Source organism: Triturus cristatus, chromosome 8 (assembly GCF_964204655.1).
Source record: "Triturus cristatus chromosome 8, aTriCri1.1, whole genome shotgun sequence".
Classification (NCBI taxonomy): domain Eukaryota; kingdom Metazoa; phylum Chordata; class Amphibia; order Caudata; family Salamandridae; genus Triturus; species Triturus cristatus.
In genome coordinates this window covers 465,420,153-465,440,940 of record NC_140591.1, presented here as the reverse complement: position 1 = coordinate 465,440,940, position 20,788 = coordinate 465,420,153, and the positions used below count along the sequence as shown (strand labels likewise).

General features: G+C 43.6%; 1 protein-coding gene across 2 annotated transcripts in view; it reads left to right on the top strand.

Annotated features, from left to right (window-relative positions):
• Nucleotides 1–529: 529 nt before the first annotated feature.
• The window catches only part of KPNA3 (karyopherin subunit alpha 3), a 743,375-nt gene continuing 723,116 nt past the window's right edge, over nucleotides 530–20,788 (top strand). Inside the window, exon 1 of one of the 2 annotated variants that reach the window (XM_085621926.1) lies at nucleotides 530–716. In XM_085621926.1, the coding sequence (XP_085478052.1) occupies nucleotides 648–716 (69 nt within the window). In that variant the 5' untranslated portion in view covers nucleotides 530–647. The remainder of the gene's footprint in view (nucleotides 717–20,788) is intronic. The other variant, XM_085621927.1, reaches the window with a different exon arrangement.

The following is a 20,788-nucleotide window of genomic DNA, read 5'->3' as shown; positions in this document are numbered from 1 at the left end:
TGTACGACAGGCTGATTGTGCACACAAAAAGACTACTTTTTCGGTGTCTATACTATAACTGACACCTCACGGATATCAGAAAGTACAAGTACAAGTATCTAAGTACTGGCAATAATTTAGTACGCTTACTCATGACAATAAAGCCTTATTGTATTGTAAATGGCTCCACATGGGAACCAGAGTCCAGATGAGCCCTGCTGTTTACCGTACTGACTGCCCACCACTCAGCTCACAATAGACGCCGGGTCTAAATTAAGTCACATTTTTGCACTTCGACAGAAATCTAGTGTGGAACTACCAGAATACTCGAGATGCCAGCTTCAGAAGACATTACAGGGGCGGCGAAGAGATCGATATAGCATTTTAAAAATCATTTCAAAATGTTCAATTGTGCCTTTTACTACAAGAACGGTAATCCTCCACTACGGGACACATAGAGCTCACCCACACCCAAGATGTCCGACCAGTGTCCTACTGCCTTTTCGCTGTAGCCTGTAGTTGTTTACGCACCTCGTTCCTGACGTCACAGCCGGCGCTCTGCCGAAGCTGAGGGTGGGGGCAGGGTAGGGCTCGGCCACCTCCTGGCGGGCGGCGCGCGCAGTAGCAGCAGCTCTTCGGAGTCCCGAGCCCCGGCCGCACGCAGCACCATGGCGGAGAGCGCCGGCCTCGAGAATCACCGCATCAAGAGTTTCAAGAACAAGGGCCGCGATGTGGAGGTAAGACTACATGCCGCCGTTGGCTGCCACCGGAGGGGAGTGCGGACTAGAGGCAAGCTCCGGCCTTCCTGGGCGCGGTCTCCTGCGCAGGGGGCCCCCCGAAGAGGTGAAGCTGTCCAGGTGCCACTAGGACCCACACCTATCAGCTGAGCAGGCCAAATGGGGCTGTAGGGCATTGCTGAAGCCAGCGGGAGCCTCTGCGGGGATTTAAAGCCAAGGGTGGACGGGCGGGCCTGCCTTGAGTGCACTGACAGCTTCATAGAGGGGCCCGACGTCCCTGCCCCACCTTCGGCTCATTGAGTTGCTCTGTGACTGCTTGTTGTACGGTTTGGGAGGTGGTCCCAGGGATGAAATTAAAATGTCACAGCACTTTATAGCTATTCTAAGTATTAAGTATATTAAGTAGCATTTTGTGCCATCCATTGCACCCGTCATCTTACAAATGTCGGTATTTTGCCAGTCTCAGTTCCCCGATCTTGTGGAGCTGCCGGCATGCGAATGGCTTGGTTTCCTCCTGGGCAGAAGAGCGGCTGTACCAGACAACCGGTCCGCTGGGGAAGTCTACGTGTGGCGGATGAATTCCCGTCTATTTTAGATTATAATTTTTGGGAATCTGTGTAGGATCGTCTTGCAGATGTTGTACTTTGTAATGTTGTGTGGTTTACGTATATGTTGTTCAAAGGAATGTTGTAATTATAGTCTGTTGTGTGAAAGTGGCCGGGATCCTTGATAGGCGCATTAAGATTTTAGTTTATAACCCACATAGTATGTCTGTCTAGAAATTCCACTCCTGTGCTGTCTGCAGTTTTATGGTCGCTTTTATTCTCTCAACCTATTCTTAAAACTTGAGTGTATGATATTGTATTTATACAGCCCTTACTACTCCTGACGAGGTGTAGTAGTGCTTTGCGGCGAGGAGCACGCTACTTCCGAACCCAAAAGTATTAGTGGTGGGTTAGTATACGGAAATGTGTTCATTTGAGCAGTGGACATGTGAGGGTTTGATGGGATCTATTATTTGACAGCATGTTGACTCGCTGTCATTTGTTTCAGAACATTTGTTACACTGTTAAAGGTATTTACTATCAATCCACAAGATCTTATTTCTGAGCTTCTCTAGTATTTTCCTTGAATGTGGTTCTGTTCAGAGTGAAATGACTGTCTTCTTAAACAGGCACATTATCAGGAGTATGTTTTGGGGAGCATGGCTCGCAGTAATAACAAGAATGTTTAAATGCATTTGGACATAGGTGTAGTGAGTTCTTCAGTAGAATTTTATTAAAATGGAGTCTGTTCTGGTGCATTATATTATGTTCTAATCATGAATATCTAGGACATTTGTATTTTATAGCTCATCAGGCTAGGAACGTTTAGCAAAACAAAATAGCATTGTACAGGTAGATAAAATGCCCCCCACCATGGGCATTTCTGGCACATCTATCTTTTAACAGCACCTTAAGCAAAGTAACATTTGTGATGGAAATACGATATATGCTTTTTCTTTGTAACAAAGATATTAAAGTCCCCCTCGTAGTTTTTCGAAAACTACACATGGTTTAGTTTGGGGGACGACCATTGGCTTAAACAGGTGAGTATTTATTTAAATACAAGTTTATAGTGGAAATGTAGGCATGTTCCCCTCGGAATTCTTTTCAAAATGGCAGATGCGGTTATTTTTAAAGCACGTTATGATTCTGCCAATTCTAGAATAGAAACCAGTAGACTGAAAATTCGTCATCGCAGAGTGAGGATGTCTTGATAGTTTGTACCTGATAATCTTTTGTTGAAAGGTGAACTTATGGCACTACAATTTTTGTAAGATCAGTGCTACAACATTGTAATTTCACAAGAAAACCTTCTTTTTTTTGTTTTGTTTTTGCAGTGCAGACTTTTCATGAACTGTCCTACCGTTTCTAAGCTGTAAGAGGCTTTACATGTTCTTTGCAAAACCCTGGATTGTTGAACAAGACCATGTGCTATTTGTAATGACTGTGCCACAGAGCGTATACATGTTGTTCTTAGTAGAAACTAGTTTCTGTTCTAGGGGTGAATACTTTTTGAGTTAGAAAGGCACAGCTATAGGAGCCTCTTTTGCTCCAAATTTGTCCAACTCCAATGTTGATTAACTTGGTAGGACAAACATTTATCATGAGAGCAACCCATACCATCAAAATATCCGGTAGTGGCTAAGGACATTTATGATCCTTTCTTGACCGATAAAGGAAACATTACAGTCTTTTCCAATTTCTGAAGTAACTTAGCATCTGTAGTTCAGACCTAACTTTAACCCACACTTCATGCAGTTTCTGTATAAACTATTCGCACATCTGTGTGAGTGTGATATGGTAAGGTCCTTCCTGCCTAGACCGTAAGCTGTTAGAGAAAAATGCCTTTTTTGAGTATCACCATTTTCATCCACAAGTTTTAGGAGACAATTTCCCATAAGGACAATTTTTAAGAATCTGTTGCCACTGCAAACTGAACGATCATTTATTCAAACAAGCAGACTCTCTTAGCTTCAAATTGGAAGAGAGAGGGTGCCCACGTAGATGGATCAGGCATGCACTAAAACGTGATGGGTATAGCCTCAGAGGTGCCTTATTTACACTGAAACAGACAGGGGTGATCATGTTAATAACATCACATGAATTCCTATTATCATACCCCCAAAATTATTAAAAACGTTTATCTTCTCAGCAGTGCATGTTTATTTTTAAATGCCTACGTTATCTTTTAAAATAGGACATAATCGGAGATATCGACTGGTGAAAATGATCACCGGTTACAAGCAAAATACTATCACCTTACAACGTGGTTGACCTTCTATAAAAATCACAATATATTTGGTAAATGTATTGTTTGTGAATTTGCTTCTAATACCAAACTTTGTGCATGCAGATAAAATGTTTGCACTTAATATCCATTCAAATTATTACGTCAACAATGTCATTTATTGTATATTGTTTCTGCCCACCTAATCTATGTTAGGCAAACTAGTCAAAGTTAAAAACCACATTGCAGCAGGATATAATGTAAAATCCATACAACACCACTGTCATTATACTATTTGGAAGCCAGTCCTAATGAGAACCAACCGGTATGGCAAGTAATTAACGAGGAGAACAAACCCCAGAAGGAGCGATATAACCCCCCATTTGTGCCTAGAAAGGGGTACATTAGAACTGAAAAAGTTGGACTATCATCTGGGAATTGAACACTGAATGAATCAGACAGTGTGGTCTAAGTCAGTGTTTCCCTAACTTTAGAACCACAACCTAATTTTTAGAACAACAAACTTTTGCGACTCACTTACCTTTAGTGGACATAAGGCATTATCTTTTACAGACTGCACGTTTTAATTGAAATGACCAATACATTTTCACAGACATACAGTTTTTACTGGTAAAACTATGTTGCACACAAATGTTAATTTGTGGAAATCGTTTTTTTGTGAGTATTTATCATTTGTGCATCATCAAGTTAAGTGTCAATTTGTTTTGATCCTATTAAAATCTGTTTCCAACACACTTCAGAATTACAAAAAAGTGTGCTTCATTTATGCTTTACTAACTCTTAATGCATACAGTTAATTTACAGATTTTTACATTATGTTGCGCAAAAACCCCTCACAGCCTTTCCTTTCAAACTCCCTGTACTCCAGCAAGATTGTCACATAATTCACTTTAAAAACTCCTCTCACTTTGCAGTCAAAGAAAGAAAAGTACATACCAACCCCCATATTAACAGAATATGCAGCAATTTGTCACAAGACGTAACCTGACATTTGACCTCAGTTTAAAGCACTGGCAAATGTGACAAGATAAAAAAGGGCTTTCAATTCTGTGTTTAGGTCTCACCTGAGCCAGTGGATGCGCTGCTCTGCGAGACATTTAATATACGGGTTTTCAAAGTGCTACCAGACCTCGCTGGCCTAACGCTTGCGCGCAGCCGCCATCTGCCTCCATTCAGCGTGATCACTGCTGCACGCGCACCACTCGCGTGCTTACCACAGAGCGCGTCCTCGCGATCACTTTCGCTTTGATCGCGATCACTTTCACGGCCGCGCAGCCGTTACTTTTACGGCTGCGCGGCCAATGCTTTTTTAATATGCTATTAGAGTGCGCGCCTTAAACTGATTTCCTGATTGGTTCATTATTTCTAAACTAAATTGTCTTAAGTGCATGGACCAATAGAAATGGAAAGAAGAGGGTGGTTAATCTGCAGGGTGTCAAATAGATGACGTTAATCCAGTACCTTGTTATGATTTGAGGGGGTTATGGGTGTGCAATATTTGTTCACCACCTGTGTATGGGGATAGCTTGACAGTCCTTTCGCTCAACCATCTATTTCCACCTTCACTTGACGAAAAAAACTTTTTTGCATTCCATACTGGATGGCTCTGTGACGTGAAGGCTGGTGACGTCATTACGTGGCCAGGCAATCTGCACTGTGACGTGAGAGCGCAGCCTGACTCACCCCCTTCAACTTTGAGAGGGGGAGCAGGCCAAACTCCCCCTCCTGCTGACCAGCATAGATACAGGGGGTGCCCCCTGGTCTGCAAACAATGGGGGGATTTCCAGCTCATCACCCTATTGTGTGTGTTGGGCTGTGCAGTGTTTGGTGTAGGGTGGCGGGTCCTCCAATCACTGCTCGTCTGATGTCCCTTTATTGAGTAACTGAGGGAATACCAGATTTCGTTGCTGAAAACTATACTTCTCCTTTGACTATAACCACCGTGCGTGTTCCTTCCCCTTCCCATGGGGAAGGAAGGATGGCGTAAAATAAAGGGGAGTGAATGAGTAACTCTTCCTGCTAAGAAAATCCACAAATCGACACCAGGCGCACAGGGCGCTACAATGCAGAGGTCACCCCTCACTCACACCTCCCAATACCCCTCCGCCCCCACTCCACCCCCACTCCCCCTGTATAAAGCTTTTTTTTTTTATCTCTGTGTGTGGCGTGGGGTGCAAGGTAATTATTGACTTTGCTGCAAAGCGAGGCGGCAGAGTGCGCAAAAGTTTCTCCCGTTTCGTGAATGAATTAACAATATCGCGTTTCACGTTGTTTGTGTGCACAGAAGCAGTCGTCACAAACGTCGGCTTAAACGTCGCCCCGCAGCCCTGTCTATTTCTTTCACCATTTTTCTCACTTAAAAAAACATCTGGAAATTCAGACGCGAGCACGCCGCCGGGGTCGTGGTTTCTGGTCAGGTCTGTGCGATGTGAATGTTTATTAGGTCTGGCTGGCTCTCGGGTGGCAGGCTGGCTTCATGTTCCTCACTGTGTCTGAAGTACCTCTAATTTAAGCTCCAGAGATCAAACCATCCTTTTGAGAGGTCCTCCCAGCCCTTCGCTCTCAAGGGGCAACACAGCTCTTGGTCTGCTCCCCAAAGGCCTCCAATACTCCTTTAGGTCTTGCTTAGGGATTTGTTGCGAGACATTGCTATTTTACTGTGGGTTTAGAGTCTGCCTGTTGCCTCCCATTGGTTGACTTCAATGTTACTAATTTTTGCTTGCTTCTTATTGGATGGCTTGTGTGGGCTTTACTTCCGCCTCATGAGTTTGGCCGTTCCCTGGAGCAGGGATGCATTAACCCTCCACTGATAGTGAATTAACTTTACAGTGCACCCCTGTGTTGCTTTGGCTTCCTTCCCAGCCCCCATGTTACTTTCGCCCCTGAAGGAGCTGATACATCAGCCCCCCCCTCATTGCTCCCCCCCACTGCCCTTCCCTGCATTGCTACAAAATTATTATTGTACTTTTGCATCCTCTAGTCATGTGGCACATTATCAGGGATGCTGTTCAGCATAGCTAACACAATTGACAGTGCCAATAGTTCTCAAAGTCGAGACCTATTGCCTTTGCTAATGCTTGTTTTTCTTTTGCCACTAAAACAACTGAACTCTGTTTTTTTGGTGGATTTAGTGTTTTTTTTTGGGGGGGGGGTTTAGACTGTGACCTCCAGTGGTTGTCAATACCATCAGTATTTTATTTGGTGCCATTCATAATTAGGCAAGACAAAAAGCGATGGATGGAACACTTGATGTAAGCTAAATCACTGGAAAATACTTCAAGTAAGTCAGTGAAATTTTTTTGTTTTGGTTTTGCCACTGTAAATTAGCAGAGTTTAACCACCCCTCAACACTCTAATTACAGTCCGTTTGTACAGCTTACGCTGCTCTACCACATAGCTTAAACATATTGACAAAGCCAATAGCTCTGGCTAAAAACTTATAAGGTCCCGTAAGCGAGACCCATTAGCTATGCCAATGCTTGTTATTCATTGCTTGGACTTTCCTGATCCACAAAAAACCGACTGCCGACCCATAGTTTGACAAACGCTTGTCTAAGTATGTATGTCCCAGTTTTGCTCTTGTGTTTGGAAATTGATTTACTCTAGTACGTTCTTCTGACAATAAAGGAGTTAAGTGGCAATGAACCGAAATTTATAAATAAGTTAAATATTTCATATTTTATTTTTGTATTGTAATATACTTTTATGTCATATAGCACAGATGTGGCTTGCTAATGCAAACCTCTGGATTATTGGTTCTGGACGTTATTTATTGCTTAATGTACAGAAGGGCCCCACCTCTATTGATTCAACTAACAAAAACAGGCTTAGGACTGGGGGAAGAAACAGTAAACTAGACTCTTCCCTCCTCTACCCCTCTTTGCATCATCTCATACCTCTTTTATTAGTCGGATCTCCCAAACAAGCCTTTCTAAACCCTTCCCTTTCTCCACCTCCCCTTTACTCACCCCAAACCTCCTCCAACTGACTGCTATGAGCTAAAAAGTTATTTAAAAAAAAAAAAAACCTTTCTATACCCTTCCCTCTTCTATCCCTCCCCTATCCTTTTCAATCCAGATAAAAGACTAACATGTCCACCGCTTAAATTAATTTCATATTTCCCTATACTAACTCACCACTAATACTTTTTGGGTTCTGGAGAAGCATGCTACTTGCCAAAAAAACTATTCGATGCCGCATCAGGGGTTGTAAGCGCTATATAAATGCAATTACATACGAATAAATACCACTGCGAACAGATCTAAATACATTTTGAAAATGTATTTCATAAAATGTAGATTTCTTTCTTTAATGTTTTGACATTCTTTGCATATATTTAGACATGTTTTTTCCATCTATTGAAGGAAATATACATTCATTTGTTAAAATAAATACCATATCACTACAAAATTCAACACACATACCCCCATGAGCACTCCTGTATCATGCGCCCATCTCGCATATCATTAATTCCACATCCCATTCATCCATGACACATCAGTCAGGATAAAACAGCGTTCAACGTACACCAGCATGCGCTACTCTAGGAAAACGACCTCTTGCAATCACTCAGAACTTTTCACACGCTCGTGCGTGTTTTTTTTTTTTGTTTTGTTGATGCATCTTTCCTATTGGGCTTTGCATGCGAAGACAGCACACAATTGGGCAAAGGCGGGTGCATGTCCCGCCTTTCTCAGGAAATGTATCCGCCTACGGCTTGCGGTTACGAGCAGCGGTGCGCAGTGTGCCACCTGTTTCGGGTCAGATTTGAAAGGTTGTTTTTCGTTTAGCTTTCGCGCAGCCGCACTTGTCCTATTAGCTTTCACTTTTGTGCTTTTCGCGTCCGCGCTTGTTTTTTTTTAGTTTCCACCTGCATAAACATTTACAGCTACCTGACAGATGTACAATACGTTGGAACGTGTCTATCATAGTTGTATCTTTGGACAGGAAAATACCACAGATAAACTGAAATGTTCTAATCCACCAGCATCCTGTTACCCTCTTCCCCAGTTCATGCACGCAGCCCAAACAATCTCATCTCTTCGCGAATGCCGTTAGTGTCCTGCCCACAGGGCTCTCCTCTCAAGCAGGGAGATATCGCAATCATGGGGAGCTCTGGGAAATGCCACAGCTCAGGTCACCTCACCCAGCTGAAGCCTTTTGTCCCGCTTCCCCTCTGAGCTACCCACCCGGAAGAAAGAAGTAAACAGTCTGCATGTCCCAGCAACCAAAATATAATTGTTTGCACTGGAACAAACCAAATGCTGTGGAACTTTACCATTTTAGCATCGACCTGATGCCAGATTACCTTGCACCAAAGGCATGCATTTGTTTATTGGTAATATCGCACCCACAACATGATATTTTGGTTCAGTCCGCTCCTGTACCCTGAACTGGGCCTCAAATTGCTACCGGACTGCATGGATTGAAAGATTTAAAACATTAATCAGTACTACTTGGTTGCACCCGGCTTGCTTCAAGCAGACCCAGCTTTGAATTCTTTATACTTTTACAGAAATGTAACATGTTCCCCCACACAGCAAATGTAACATGGCAGATTGTTGGAAATGGATACAAAATAAACCGCTTTTCCATTCCGATACACTTGGTGACACACAAGATCTGAAAATGGCCTTATATCAGACTCCCACGAACAGATAAAGCATCTTTGATTGGCTCTATTTCATGCCGCCGTGTTCACTATGCTCCCGCCCCCCTCCCGTTGTCTACATTTGTTCCCCCCCCCCCTCCTGCTGTACTTTCGGTTCCAGTTTTCTACTTTTCTCCTGCCCCCCTTCCCACCGTGTTCACCATGCTCCCGCCCCCTCCCATTGTCTGCATATCCTTGGCTCTATCAGCCGTCCCACACCGTGACTCTGATCAATATTTCTGCACAGCGGCTGAGCACCCAGGATGACTAACCACTTATACGGTCCCAAAGGCGAGACCTATTGGCTATGCCAATGCTGGTCTTAAAGATGGTGTGGCCTACGTGCCTTCACCTCAGTTGTGTTTTTGCACACAGAGTGATGGTTGCCTTTAATGTGCTTCTTCAGCTTAATTTGTGTGAGCCCAGCTAAGGTTCTCTTCCTGCCTGTTTCAGTATATATCTGTCTTAAAAACAAAGTCCTAATTTTATGAATCCTTCTTATTTTTTAACCTAAAAATGTTTGATTTCTTTGGAGCAGATTTTCTTTCACCATTAAACTTGAAGGGAGCTATTCCTTTCACGAACATGACTGTACCTATATTTTGTTTATTTTTATTTTTCATGTCCACAATTGAAGGGGAAGAGTAGTTAAAGGCCTATTCTTCTGTCCTCCCTCCCTTGATCATCACGTTCCCATCCCCAGGTCTGGGTGTGTTTCCCCCATGTAGTATGGGAGCAAGAGTTATTTGCTATTATTTATTGTGCAATTATGTGCTGGAGAAATTGTGGTTAAAACAGTGTGTCTCCTCACCAAAATATTTAGGTATGGCCCAGCTGGATTAAACATTTCTTATGGCTTTGTCGATGAATGTGTTTTATTATTGCTAGATCGTCTTAGCTTGTTGACTTGTTTTGGCTGTCTTATTATTATTATTGCCTTGTGGGTCAGTGGCCTTCATCAGCACATCTCTAGTCTCTGGCTATTGTGTGCTTAATAGGTCTTTGGGTTTAGTGAATCAAAAAGAAACCAGTAGAGACACAATTTTGTGGTAATCTCGCATGCACTGTACAAGACAAGCAATAATAGAAAATTATTCTTACCTGAATATATGCTTTCACATAGACTGCTTTCTGTGGTTGAGAAGACATGTTGATTTCTAGTTCCTACTTAGTTGTTCTTAGTTTAATTCTGGTAACTTTTACTAGCTTAATGCAATTTGTGCTTTTATGTTAGTTACAAAAACTCAGTAATCTGTGAGGCACACAACACCGAAAAGTGGGAGGGTATCTATGCATGCTACGTATTATACTTGCAAATTTTTTATCTGAATCATCCAAGTACCCCGACCTTTGAACAAGTAGTTCCCATTACTAGTAAATGACATACATTTTATTGTAATATAACCCCCATCCTGGCCACATAGCACCATAATGCTATTTTGAAGTTAATTGGCTGGTCCCTATTGGTTTTTGAGACACGACTGCTATGGTTTGTCAACTTATAGTAAAAAAGTATTCCCCTTAATTTTGCTGCACTGTATGTGGCCTATCAGTGCTCCTAGTTGGCCTCTGGATTATGTGGGTAATAGGCATTGAGAATTATTGCAAGGTGCGAAATGCCATTTGCGTTTTTAAGGGTCCTTTGCTGTGCTTATAGCAGGCCTTTAGATTACACCGGTAATAGGGATTAAGAAATATGGCAAGGCGCGATGCACCACTTAATGTGAAGGGTCTCACACTTCTGTCTCTTTGTACCAGATCTGTTTAGGCTGATTCGGCTAGGCATGTCCAGGTACCGTGTTACAGTTACGCTGTGGTGCTCTGAACGTGCTCGATAAGAGTAGTTTTCACATAATGGCCATCTTGGAATGGAGTTTGTAGCCGTGCATTGCCTTATTGTTTTTGTATTAAAATGAAATGCTTGTTTCCAAATTGCTGTATTTGCAAAAACTGGTGGTTCAATAATACACGTGTTATTCAGTGTGTATAAGTGTGTGTGTGGGGGTGGTGATTTCATGGTGATATAATAATAATAATAGTAATCTTTATTCGGTTTATAACAGAGTAAAACCATGAACGATATCATAACATACACATATTCGTAATAAAATTTGCTTAAGAATGAAATTAAATACATAGTTAAAAAGAGAAAATGTGCATAAATTAAGTGATACAGAAATTAAATTCACTATGTTACAGATTATTTCTGTGCCTCATAGTGCACTTTAGAAAATTGAGTACATGGTATACTGTTCGTTCAGAATCCAAAGTTTGAAGAGCCAGCATGGCTGGTCGACATTGTCTGTGGCCCCATCTTTTCAATAAAGGGATTAGCCAGACTTTACGATGGGTATGGAAGAACTTACAGAACAATACTGTGTGGATGGTGGACTGTTGTGAGCGATCATCACATGGACACGGTTCCATCTGCGTTTTCCAGTTATTTTTTTCAGGGAATGACACTAGTCTAAAAAAGAGGTTCATTCTGAACCTTGTTAGGAGCATTTTTTCGTAGGTTGTAAGCTCCAGTGTCAAATATTGCTGGATATTCTGCGTCTGCTGTGTCATAATTGCATGGATGACCGATTTTTTCGCACTCAGTGATGTCAGTCTAAGGGATTCCAGGTGGCTTAGGGCGACTAATTTCAGTTCCTTTTTAGAAATTTCCTTCAATTCTTCTGGCATATGGTAATATTTTTCTAGGCCCAGGTCAGAGAAGAGATGCCTTACATAGGAGAGCCAGGATATTTTATAGGCGTGGTCCAGACCCATGATGTCGCGAAGGATGGTTTTAGTCAAGGTATTTTTTTCAGAGGTCCATACTCGCCTCCAAAGCAAAAGAGGTTGGATTTTTATTAGATCTTCAATATATGTGATTCCTAGTTCTAGATGTGAGGCATAGGTGGAAGTGCCTCTTGGGGTTGATAAAAGGAACCTCATGAAGAAATTCTCCTCTTTTTGGATCGAGTCGGTAAATGTGTGGCCCCATATCCCTGCACCATATAAGGCGATGGCTTGGCATTTCGCGGCATACATCTGTAGTAGCTCTGCTGCTGGTTTTTTGCCAAGTTTCTTGGAGAATTTCATTGGTGCCATGATGGCTCGTCTGAAGAGTTGTCTCCTATTCTCGACTGCCGCTTTCCAGTTCAGGGCATCATCGATCATAATGCCTAGGTAGGGATACTGTGAGGTCATTTCAATTTTTTGTTGTTTCAGAAAAATGGACTTGGATGTCTTTCTTGATCCACCGGCTACCATAACATAGGTTTTTTTGATGTTTATATGGAGGTCCAGAGCGCCCATGAAATCTGCGTATTTAGATAGAGATTTCTGCAGTTCAATGGGGGTGCGGGCTAGGATGACCGCGTCGTCCGCATAAAGGAGAGCGGGGACCAAACGACCGTTTGCTCTTGGGAGGTCTCTCCCTCCTCTCAACATAGCCTTTTCTAGGCCATTGGTGTACAAAGAGAAGAGGAAGGGGGCTAGGACGCAACCTTGCCTCACTCCCCGCTCTACCCTGAATGGCAACGTCAGTTCTCCTTTTATCCCGTACCTTACTCTCGCCGTGGCTTCGCTGTATAGCTCTCTCAGGAAGTCCAAAAGAGGGGGATCTACCCCCATTGCGTTCAACAGTGACCAGAGTCTTGCATGCGAAACGCAGTCAAATGCAGAGGACAAATCTACATACACCATGTAAATAGTGCCAGGTTTTGCATGGATGTATTTTGAAATTAGCAGACTTAAGTTTAATGCCTGTTCAACAGTTCCAAAACCCTCCCTGAATCCAAACTGTAAGTCTGATAGGATGTTTTTGTCTTCTACCCATTGCTGTAACTTTTCGAGGAGGACTCTACCAACAAGTTTGCCCAGGGAGTCGAGGAGCGAAATTGGTCTGTAGCATTTAGTGTCTTGTCGGTCCCCCTTCTTAAAGATTGGGACCATGATTGAGGATGACCAGGATTCTAACAGCCCGAGCTTCATAGTTGCTAGGCAGACTCTAGTGAGTATTGGAACCCATAGGTCTGGGAGATGTTTAAATAGATCAACTGGGACCCCGTCGGGACCTGGAGCTTTCCCACTCTTACTTGATGTTAGTGCCGTATTGACATCCTGCAGGTCAATCTCCAGTAGGATTGGGTAAGTTACTGGATTGATATTGGGGTGATGCTCTTCGGTCGTGGCTGTTAGTCTAAAGATTTTTGAAAAATGATTCACCCACGTATCCTCGTCGATGGCCACATCTATTTTTGGACCAGTATTGTCCGTTAACAGAGGTGTTTTAACTATTTTCCAGAATACCTGACTATTTTTCTGGAGTGCACTTTCGTGCAAGGCCTTCCACAGAGATTCTTTCAGTTCTTTTTTCCTTGTGGCTCTGGCGATGTTATACTCTCGTCGAAGAGATTGAATATTTGTTTTATCTCTGCTTGGATTTCCGAGAGCTTTTTTCAGCTTGGAATGTGCCTTAGTGCAATCTTGGTTGAACCAGCCTATGGAGCTTAGATTATTTTGTTTTGGGGTTTTAGTTAGAAGACTTCTGACTTGTTCTATTATTTTCTTGTAATTTTCCACAATTTGATTCGGCTCTGCGTGAGGGTCGAGACAGATCAAGATGTTATCATAGGTAGAGTCTACTAGATGCTTAGTAAGAATGTTGGGGTCCAGTTTTTCCCATTTTATGGTGTATCCATTGTTTTTCCCCAATTCTATCCTGTTTTGTGCTAAAGTTTTTGCTATGGTTGCCGTGTATGTTCTTGGATGGTCTGTTTGGAGGCTTACTTGTAGGGCAGAATGATCACTCAAGTTATTTTCCAGGATTTTAAAGTTGGAAATTTTATCTTTAAGACCTTCTGTAATCATTATATAGTCAACAGTGGTTTTATGGCCCCTTCCTCTGTAGGTAAATTCTAGTCTGTCATTTTGGTTTTTGGATGGGGTTTACAATTAGCAGATCCAGATCGGCAAGTAATTTGTTCATGGCTAGGCCCACAGTAGAATGGGTAAAGTGGACTAAAGGATTCTCAAATTCGTCCACCATTCCACAGATGTCGTTTTTGGGGCAGGGATGAAGGTTGAAATCTCCACCCCAAATTATGTTGGCGTTTTCGATTATTCGGTTAGGGCGGCTATGTTCATTTATATTTACTTGTATTAGGGAAAGAACATTCAGGAAAGTCTCATCCGCTAAGTTATTATAGGTGTTAATTAGTGTGATGGCAAGTTTTTTCCCTAATTTGAGTGTAAGAATTTGGAAATAGGGCAGGAGATCTACCTTAATTATCTTCATATCGGAGATTGTGTTTGCCAGGTAGATAGCTAATCCCCCTTTTGGTCTACCTGAGGTACTAGGGAGGGCAGGAGATGTAAATGTTCTATATCCCTCAAGGTGTAGGGGCGTCGTTGACCAGGTTTCTTGTAGACAGATGATTTGAGCCTCCTTCAAGAAGTCGGCTACAGAACCATCTACTATTTTGTTTCGAAAACCTGCCACGTTCCAAAAGATCACGGACAGATGTAAGTAAGTATGGTCTACAGCTGTGGTTTTTATTTGTGCAGCGGGTGGAATAGGGATAGAAGGAGCCAAGGTGGTCTGTACAGGCTCCGGGGATTTACTTGTTAGTCAATCGACCATTTCCAGGCCGCTGAACCTATTCATAGTCGGTATGCCTAACCAATTTGGCCCTTTGATGGTTTCTCTATGATTGACTTCATATGGTTGGTAAGATGGTCGGTCCCATTGCTCGCGTTTTCTACATCTATTTTGTGGGCCCATGGTCTGCCATGGAAGTTCTCTTTGCTGGTAGTTCTGATTTGCAGGGCGCCAAGGATTATAGAAGTCACTGTGACGTAGCGGTGGTTTTAAGCCAGCCACATCTAACTCCCACGGTTGTGGAATAGGTTTCCGCCAAAAGTTATCAGTATCGTATGCGATGTTATTGTTACTGAATCTTTTTGGGTAAAAATATGACAGTGGTCTAGTGGCAATCCCCCCTGTGACGTTGTTTTGTTCCCAGGAGCAGATATACTCAGCGATAGTGGGGTCCTCAAAGGTAATTACTACGCAATCTCCCCGCATAGTTTTTTCCGTATGGCCTACCCACGGGGTCCTGCTGACCGAAACTATTCTAGTTATGCAGGGTGGCGGAACCGGTCGGTTTGTGTTCAGCCAGTACCGAACTTTATTCTTCAATGACCAGTTTGGTTCCGTCCCCTCTGATGTAAGTTCCGGGACCCCCGTCAAGACTGCCACATAAGGGCACGCCTCAGGTGGCATGTTTAGGGGAGGTCTTTGCTCAGTGGTCCCTTTCAGGGGTCCTTTTGTTTTCGGTGGATGCATGTTTATTGCAACTAGGTTTTTAGGAACTGAAATGGCAGTGATTGGGGTAATTTCTAGTGGAGTAAGTAGGGGGTTGGGTTGTGAGGGAATGATCTGGGGATTAGGAGTTTGGTTTTGTGCGGTGAGAGTGTTTGGTACTATCGAGGATTTTAGGGAAGGTTGTTTTTTTGTGCGTGAGAGCGACACGGTTGCAAATTGCTTCGAAGTAGGGAGAGTAAGCGTGGGGTTTGGGGTAGGTTTTGTGAGGGCTTGAGAGGGTAAAGATTTAATGGACGCTGAGATTTTTGTTAGCTGTCTCTCGATGTTGATGAGTCTAGTTTCTAGAGGGCGAATTTGGGAATTTAGGAGGGAAGCAAATTCTTTAATTAATCGTGATAGTTCTCTATCTTTGCCTAGTTGTTGAAGGTTTAGGTTATCTGAGGTGTCGGTATCTTGAGGAGCAGATGATAGCTGATGTAATTCAATCACGTTGTTTTTTGAAAGGACAGAGTGTGGAGGCAGTACAGATGAGTCTGCAACACCAACCAGTACTGGGTTCTCGGTTGATATGGTGTTCTCAGAGTGATTTCGTGTTTTCCTAACATTCCTTTTCTTTACAGCCCCCTCCCGTCTTCCTCTCTTTTGTCTCAGTTCTTCAGAGGTTGTATCTAGAAAAATATTTGGAGTTTTTTCTAGGTCGCTTTCAATGGAGGTTATACTAAGTTGGGAAGCTGAGAGGTCTACGTTATTTGGGAGGCTGGGTCTGCTTATAACTGTATCCCTTTGAGATGGCAATGGCTGTACGGATGGGGATCTTGCGGATGCTAATATTCCCATTGAGGATCGGCGTGCTATTGCAAGTTCAGTTGAAACCCTCCCCTCAATTAGGCTTAAACTTTGGTCACTAAAAGTATTAGCCTTTGCAAGAAAGTCATCCATTGGGCCTAGCAATTTTTCGCCTATCCCATTTTTTTTGAGTTTTTTATGCTTATTTGATCTCGTGTTCATTTTCCTGGAAATGATTCCAAGGGGAATTTTGTACGGCAACGGTTAGCTATTAAAACAGGACGGAAGCAGTGGTAAATACCTGTGTATTGGGTGTCCTTTGTGTTGAGCTTGGGGGGGTGGGCCGGACCGGACTCTCACGTTCTCGAACGGCCTCAAACGGCCCGCTCTTTGCCCGGTCTTCGCCCCGGACTACGCCCCGCACGCGTCCCGCGATGCGCGTCACGGGGGCCGCCTTTACGCTGTGATTGGTAATAGGGGCGTGGCACTGGGAGGGGGCGCGGCTCGCACGGGAAGAGGACCAGCTGGAGCTGTTGTGTGCTGGTCCTCGCAGTCCCGGGGCCAGCGCCTCTCCCTCCTCTGCGGCGACGCGGTGTGCTGGGGCTTCCTAGCCAGGCAGCGGTGCTGGTTGGTCTTTGTGGTGCTACTCCTGTAGCACAGACTGCTCCGGGCGTGCTCTAAGTCGACAGAAGCTCTTTGCGAGTGGCACCCGCGAAGCGGGTGCCACGAGAAGTTATTGCTCTCAGGTGGGGGCGTGGCACTGGGAGGGGGCGCGGCTCGCACGGGAAGAGGACCAGCTAGAGCTGTTGTGTGCTGGTCCTCGCAGTCCCGGGGCCAGCGCCTCTCCCTCCTCTGCGGCGACGCGGTGTGCTGGGGCTTCCTAGCCAGGCAGCGGTGCTGGTTGGTCTTTGTGGTGCTACTCCTGTAGCACAGACTGCTCCGGGCGTGCTCTAAGTCGACAGAAGCTCTTTGCGAGTGGCACCCACGAAGCGGGTGCCACGAGAAGTTATTGCTCTCAGGTGGGGGCGTGGCACTGGGAGGGGGCGCGGCTCGCACGGGAAGAGGACCAGCTGGAGCTGTTGTGTGCTGGTCCTCGCAGTCCCGGGGCCAGCGCCTCTCCCTCCTCTGCGGCGACGCGGTGTGCTGGGGCTTCCTAGCCAGGCAGCGGTGCTGGTTGGTCTTTGTGGTGCTACTCCTGTAGCACAGACTGCTCCGGGCGTGCTCTAAGTCGACAGAAGCTCTTTGCGAGTGGCACCCGCGAAGCGGGTGCCACGAGAAGTTATTGCTCTCAGGTGGGGGCGTGGCACTGGGAGGGGGCGCGGCTCGCACGGGAAGAGGACCAGCTGGAGCTGTTGTGTGCTGGTCCTCGCAGTCCCGGGGCCAGCGCCTCTCCCTCCTCTGCGGCGACGCGGTGTGCTGGGGCTTCCTAGCCAGGCAGCGGTGCTGGTTGGTCTTTGTGGTGCTACTCCTGTAGCACAGACTGCTCCGGGCGTGCTCTAAGTCGACAGAAGCTCTTTGCGAGTGATATGTCAGCGGGGATAGAAGAGACTCCATTCTATTTGAGTTGTTGGAAATGTTCTTACTTTACGTCGTCCGTATGTTGTTTTTAATATTAATTTGTTCCATAAGAGCCTGGCACTGATGCTAATCATAACTGTTGTCGGATTGGGTAGATCTCACAGTATTATGACCAGTTTGATTGGAACGTTTTGTTAATATCTTTTAATAGTGGTTATCTGGCTCTATAGATTTGCTGTAATACATTCTTGAGTTTCTAAGCTGTGGAGTGCGAGGTTTTTACTGGAGTTCTGTCGTAACCCATAAATCTTTTTAGATTTATAAAGGGCCCTTCACCCGTACGTTCGCACTAGCCCCACAAGTGGGGACGAGGCTCGTTTCGCTGCAGGATTTTTTTCCAGGTGTGTGTTATTGAAACGAGAACGTTTGATTTATAAACACTTTAACAAGACCTCGTCAGCGAAAATCTATAGCACCAGATAACCACGATTACAAAGGTGTGTGTGTATGTATGTATGTATATGTGTGTGGTATATTCTGTATCCAAGGTTTATCTAGGACGACAACTGGTCATCTAATTTTCAGCATGATGGGCTTTCAGATAGTGGTTTGTCAGTTTAGATGCTGACCTAGTACAGCTAATCGTGCTCCACTGTTTGTAGAATCAGATTTTAATCTTTCTGTTGGTCATCCCTATATATTTCAACTTGCAAGAGCAGGTTGTGAGGTAGATTACTGCTTCTTAGTTGCAAGCTGATTTTTCACCCAAGAGGTTTTTGGACCTAGGTTTGCCATGGGTGTCAATCCAAGAGCAGGCAGCAGTAACACCCCTAGCATGTATCAATATACTCATTTCCTTTTGACCACTTGTCTTTTGGTCACTGGCAAATGGTGGAGGTTATAATATTGCAATGCCCTTATGTTGGTTACTTTCTCTAGGCCTGAAGATTTGGTGGAATATAACTATCCAGTGACAAAACGTGTTGGATAGCTTATGGAGAAGTTTAGCATTGAGGATATGATTGTGGTTTATGAATAAACTACACACGAAGATCTTTCATACAAGATTGGGACTTTTTGTGGTGGAGTGCTCGGAGATCAACTTTATTTTGTATTGACTTTGTCTGTGGTCTCATGTACCAGGCGATCTCTCAGGCGTGCACTTTAAAGATTTTCTTTTTAATGAAAGCATTGGTTTTGGTGTCTTCATTTTGTTGGAGCACAGTATTTACCAGTGTTTATTGATTACCATTTTGCAGTATCGGATACTGTGTTATAAGTGGTGACCTAGATTAGGTGATCTTCGGTTTTCCGTTTGTCCTCTAGCAGTGGTTGTCCGTGATTGTTTCTAGCTCTCTTGAATGCTCTGGTGACTATGAATCTCAGATAGCCTCTTTGGATGAGTTTGTCTGTGAGTTGTTTGCTTCAATATCATAATCGCAGCTGCCACCTGGAGATTATCCCATAGTGTTAGTTTTACGCTATAAACATTTCCATCCTATGGTGCTATCAGTTGGTTTGTAGTGCACGCTCTTGGTTACAACCTTGTTTTCTGGTATAATTTAAAGGTCGATGAATGGTGGTGATATTTGTTTTCATGGTATAAGTGAAATGCAGAAATTAGTTGCGGTTATTGCCCCATTTGATGAAGTCTTTGACTGTAGTCTCATCTCTTTGCTATATGACCAGCACATCCTCAATTTACCTCCGCCATATTGCGATACCATTCCTGAAGCTGTTGTCAGAATAAATAACCTTGTCTCAAAGTAGTGGACCTATAAAAACGCTAAACTGGGAACAAAAGTGCTTCCCAAGGAAGTTCCATGTGTTTGTGTATATATATACTTTTTTTTTTAAATTCAAACAAATTCTTTGTCAAGGCTATTCTTGCCAAGGTAATGAATTATCTGAGAGCCACGTGTTCCCTGTGTTGATTGCATAGGATTCCTTCTATGACTGTGATGGTCTCTTCTTGCAGCATAATTGTTTGACGTGTTATTTTTATCCATTTAGCTTCTAATTCAGATACCCCAGTGTAATTTTAATCTGATGCATGGACCATTCATAGTCTGCCAGGCTGAAAGGTTGACTATACAAGTTGCTCATCAAATCAATTTTGTTTGGATAAAAGCATGAATATATTGTTGGTCTGATCTCCCACGGAGTCTGACCAGCCACTTGTCAATCAATGCACTTTACAGTGAAGAAATGCCCAGTTTCTTCTACGGTCTTTTTTTTGTTTTTAACAAATTATTTTTTTTGGTTTGCATACTGCTCAGGAGGCACATCGTCCTTCCATCTGCACCCGTTGTAATGGATGTCATTCTTTAAATAAATACATGATTGCTTTGACAATGAAATATTCTCCTGTTCATCCTTTTTGTTTTTTAACAAATCATCATTACTATTATTGATGGTATTTATAATACAGGCAGCCAATAATATATATAGCGCTTTTGGCATGGAGCAATTGCTTTATTTCTATTTTGTAAGCAGGGCGGCCATACAATAATTTTGAAATACGCTGTGATTTTTAAATAGGAGTACCAGCACCTCAGTAGTACAACTATGCTATTATTGGGACAGTATATCCTCCCTCCAAGGGCTGTTATACATTTATTGGGCAGTACCGACACTACTCTGCATTACACTTCTCAGGAGGACTGCTATACTTTTCATGGACACTGTCAACGCTTCTCTGCAGTGTTGATATGTTATCCATAGGCAGCACCCATACTTGCCAGTGCAGTTTCCATTCCTTTCTTTATAGGACAAATCCAACCCTTCTAGTTGGGCTACCATACATTTATTAGGTTGTCAGCCGGGATGGCTGCCTGCCCTTGGTTTGCCCATAAGTTAACCCACCATGTTGGCATATATTTTATTATGCGAATAAACCTGCACCAATATTTTCTCCAACAAACTATGTGTCTTGTGTGTTTTTTATTATGATCTTGCTGTGTTTGCAGGAGGGGTATGTTGCTGATATTGGCACTAGGAGGCTGCCTG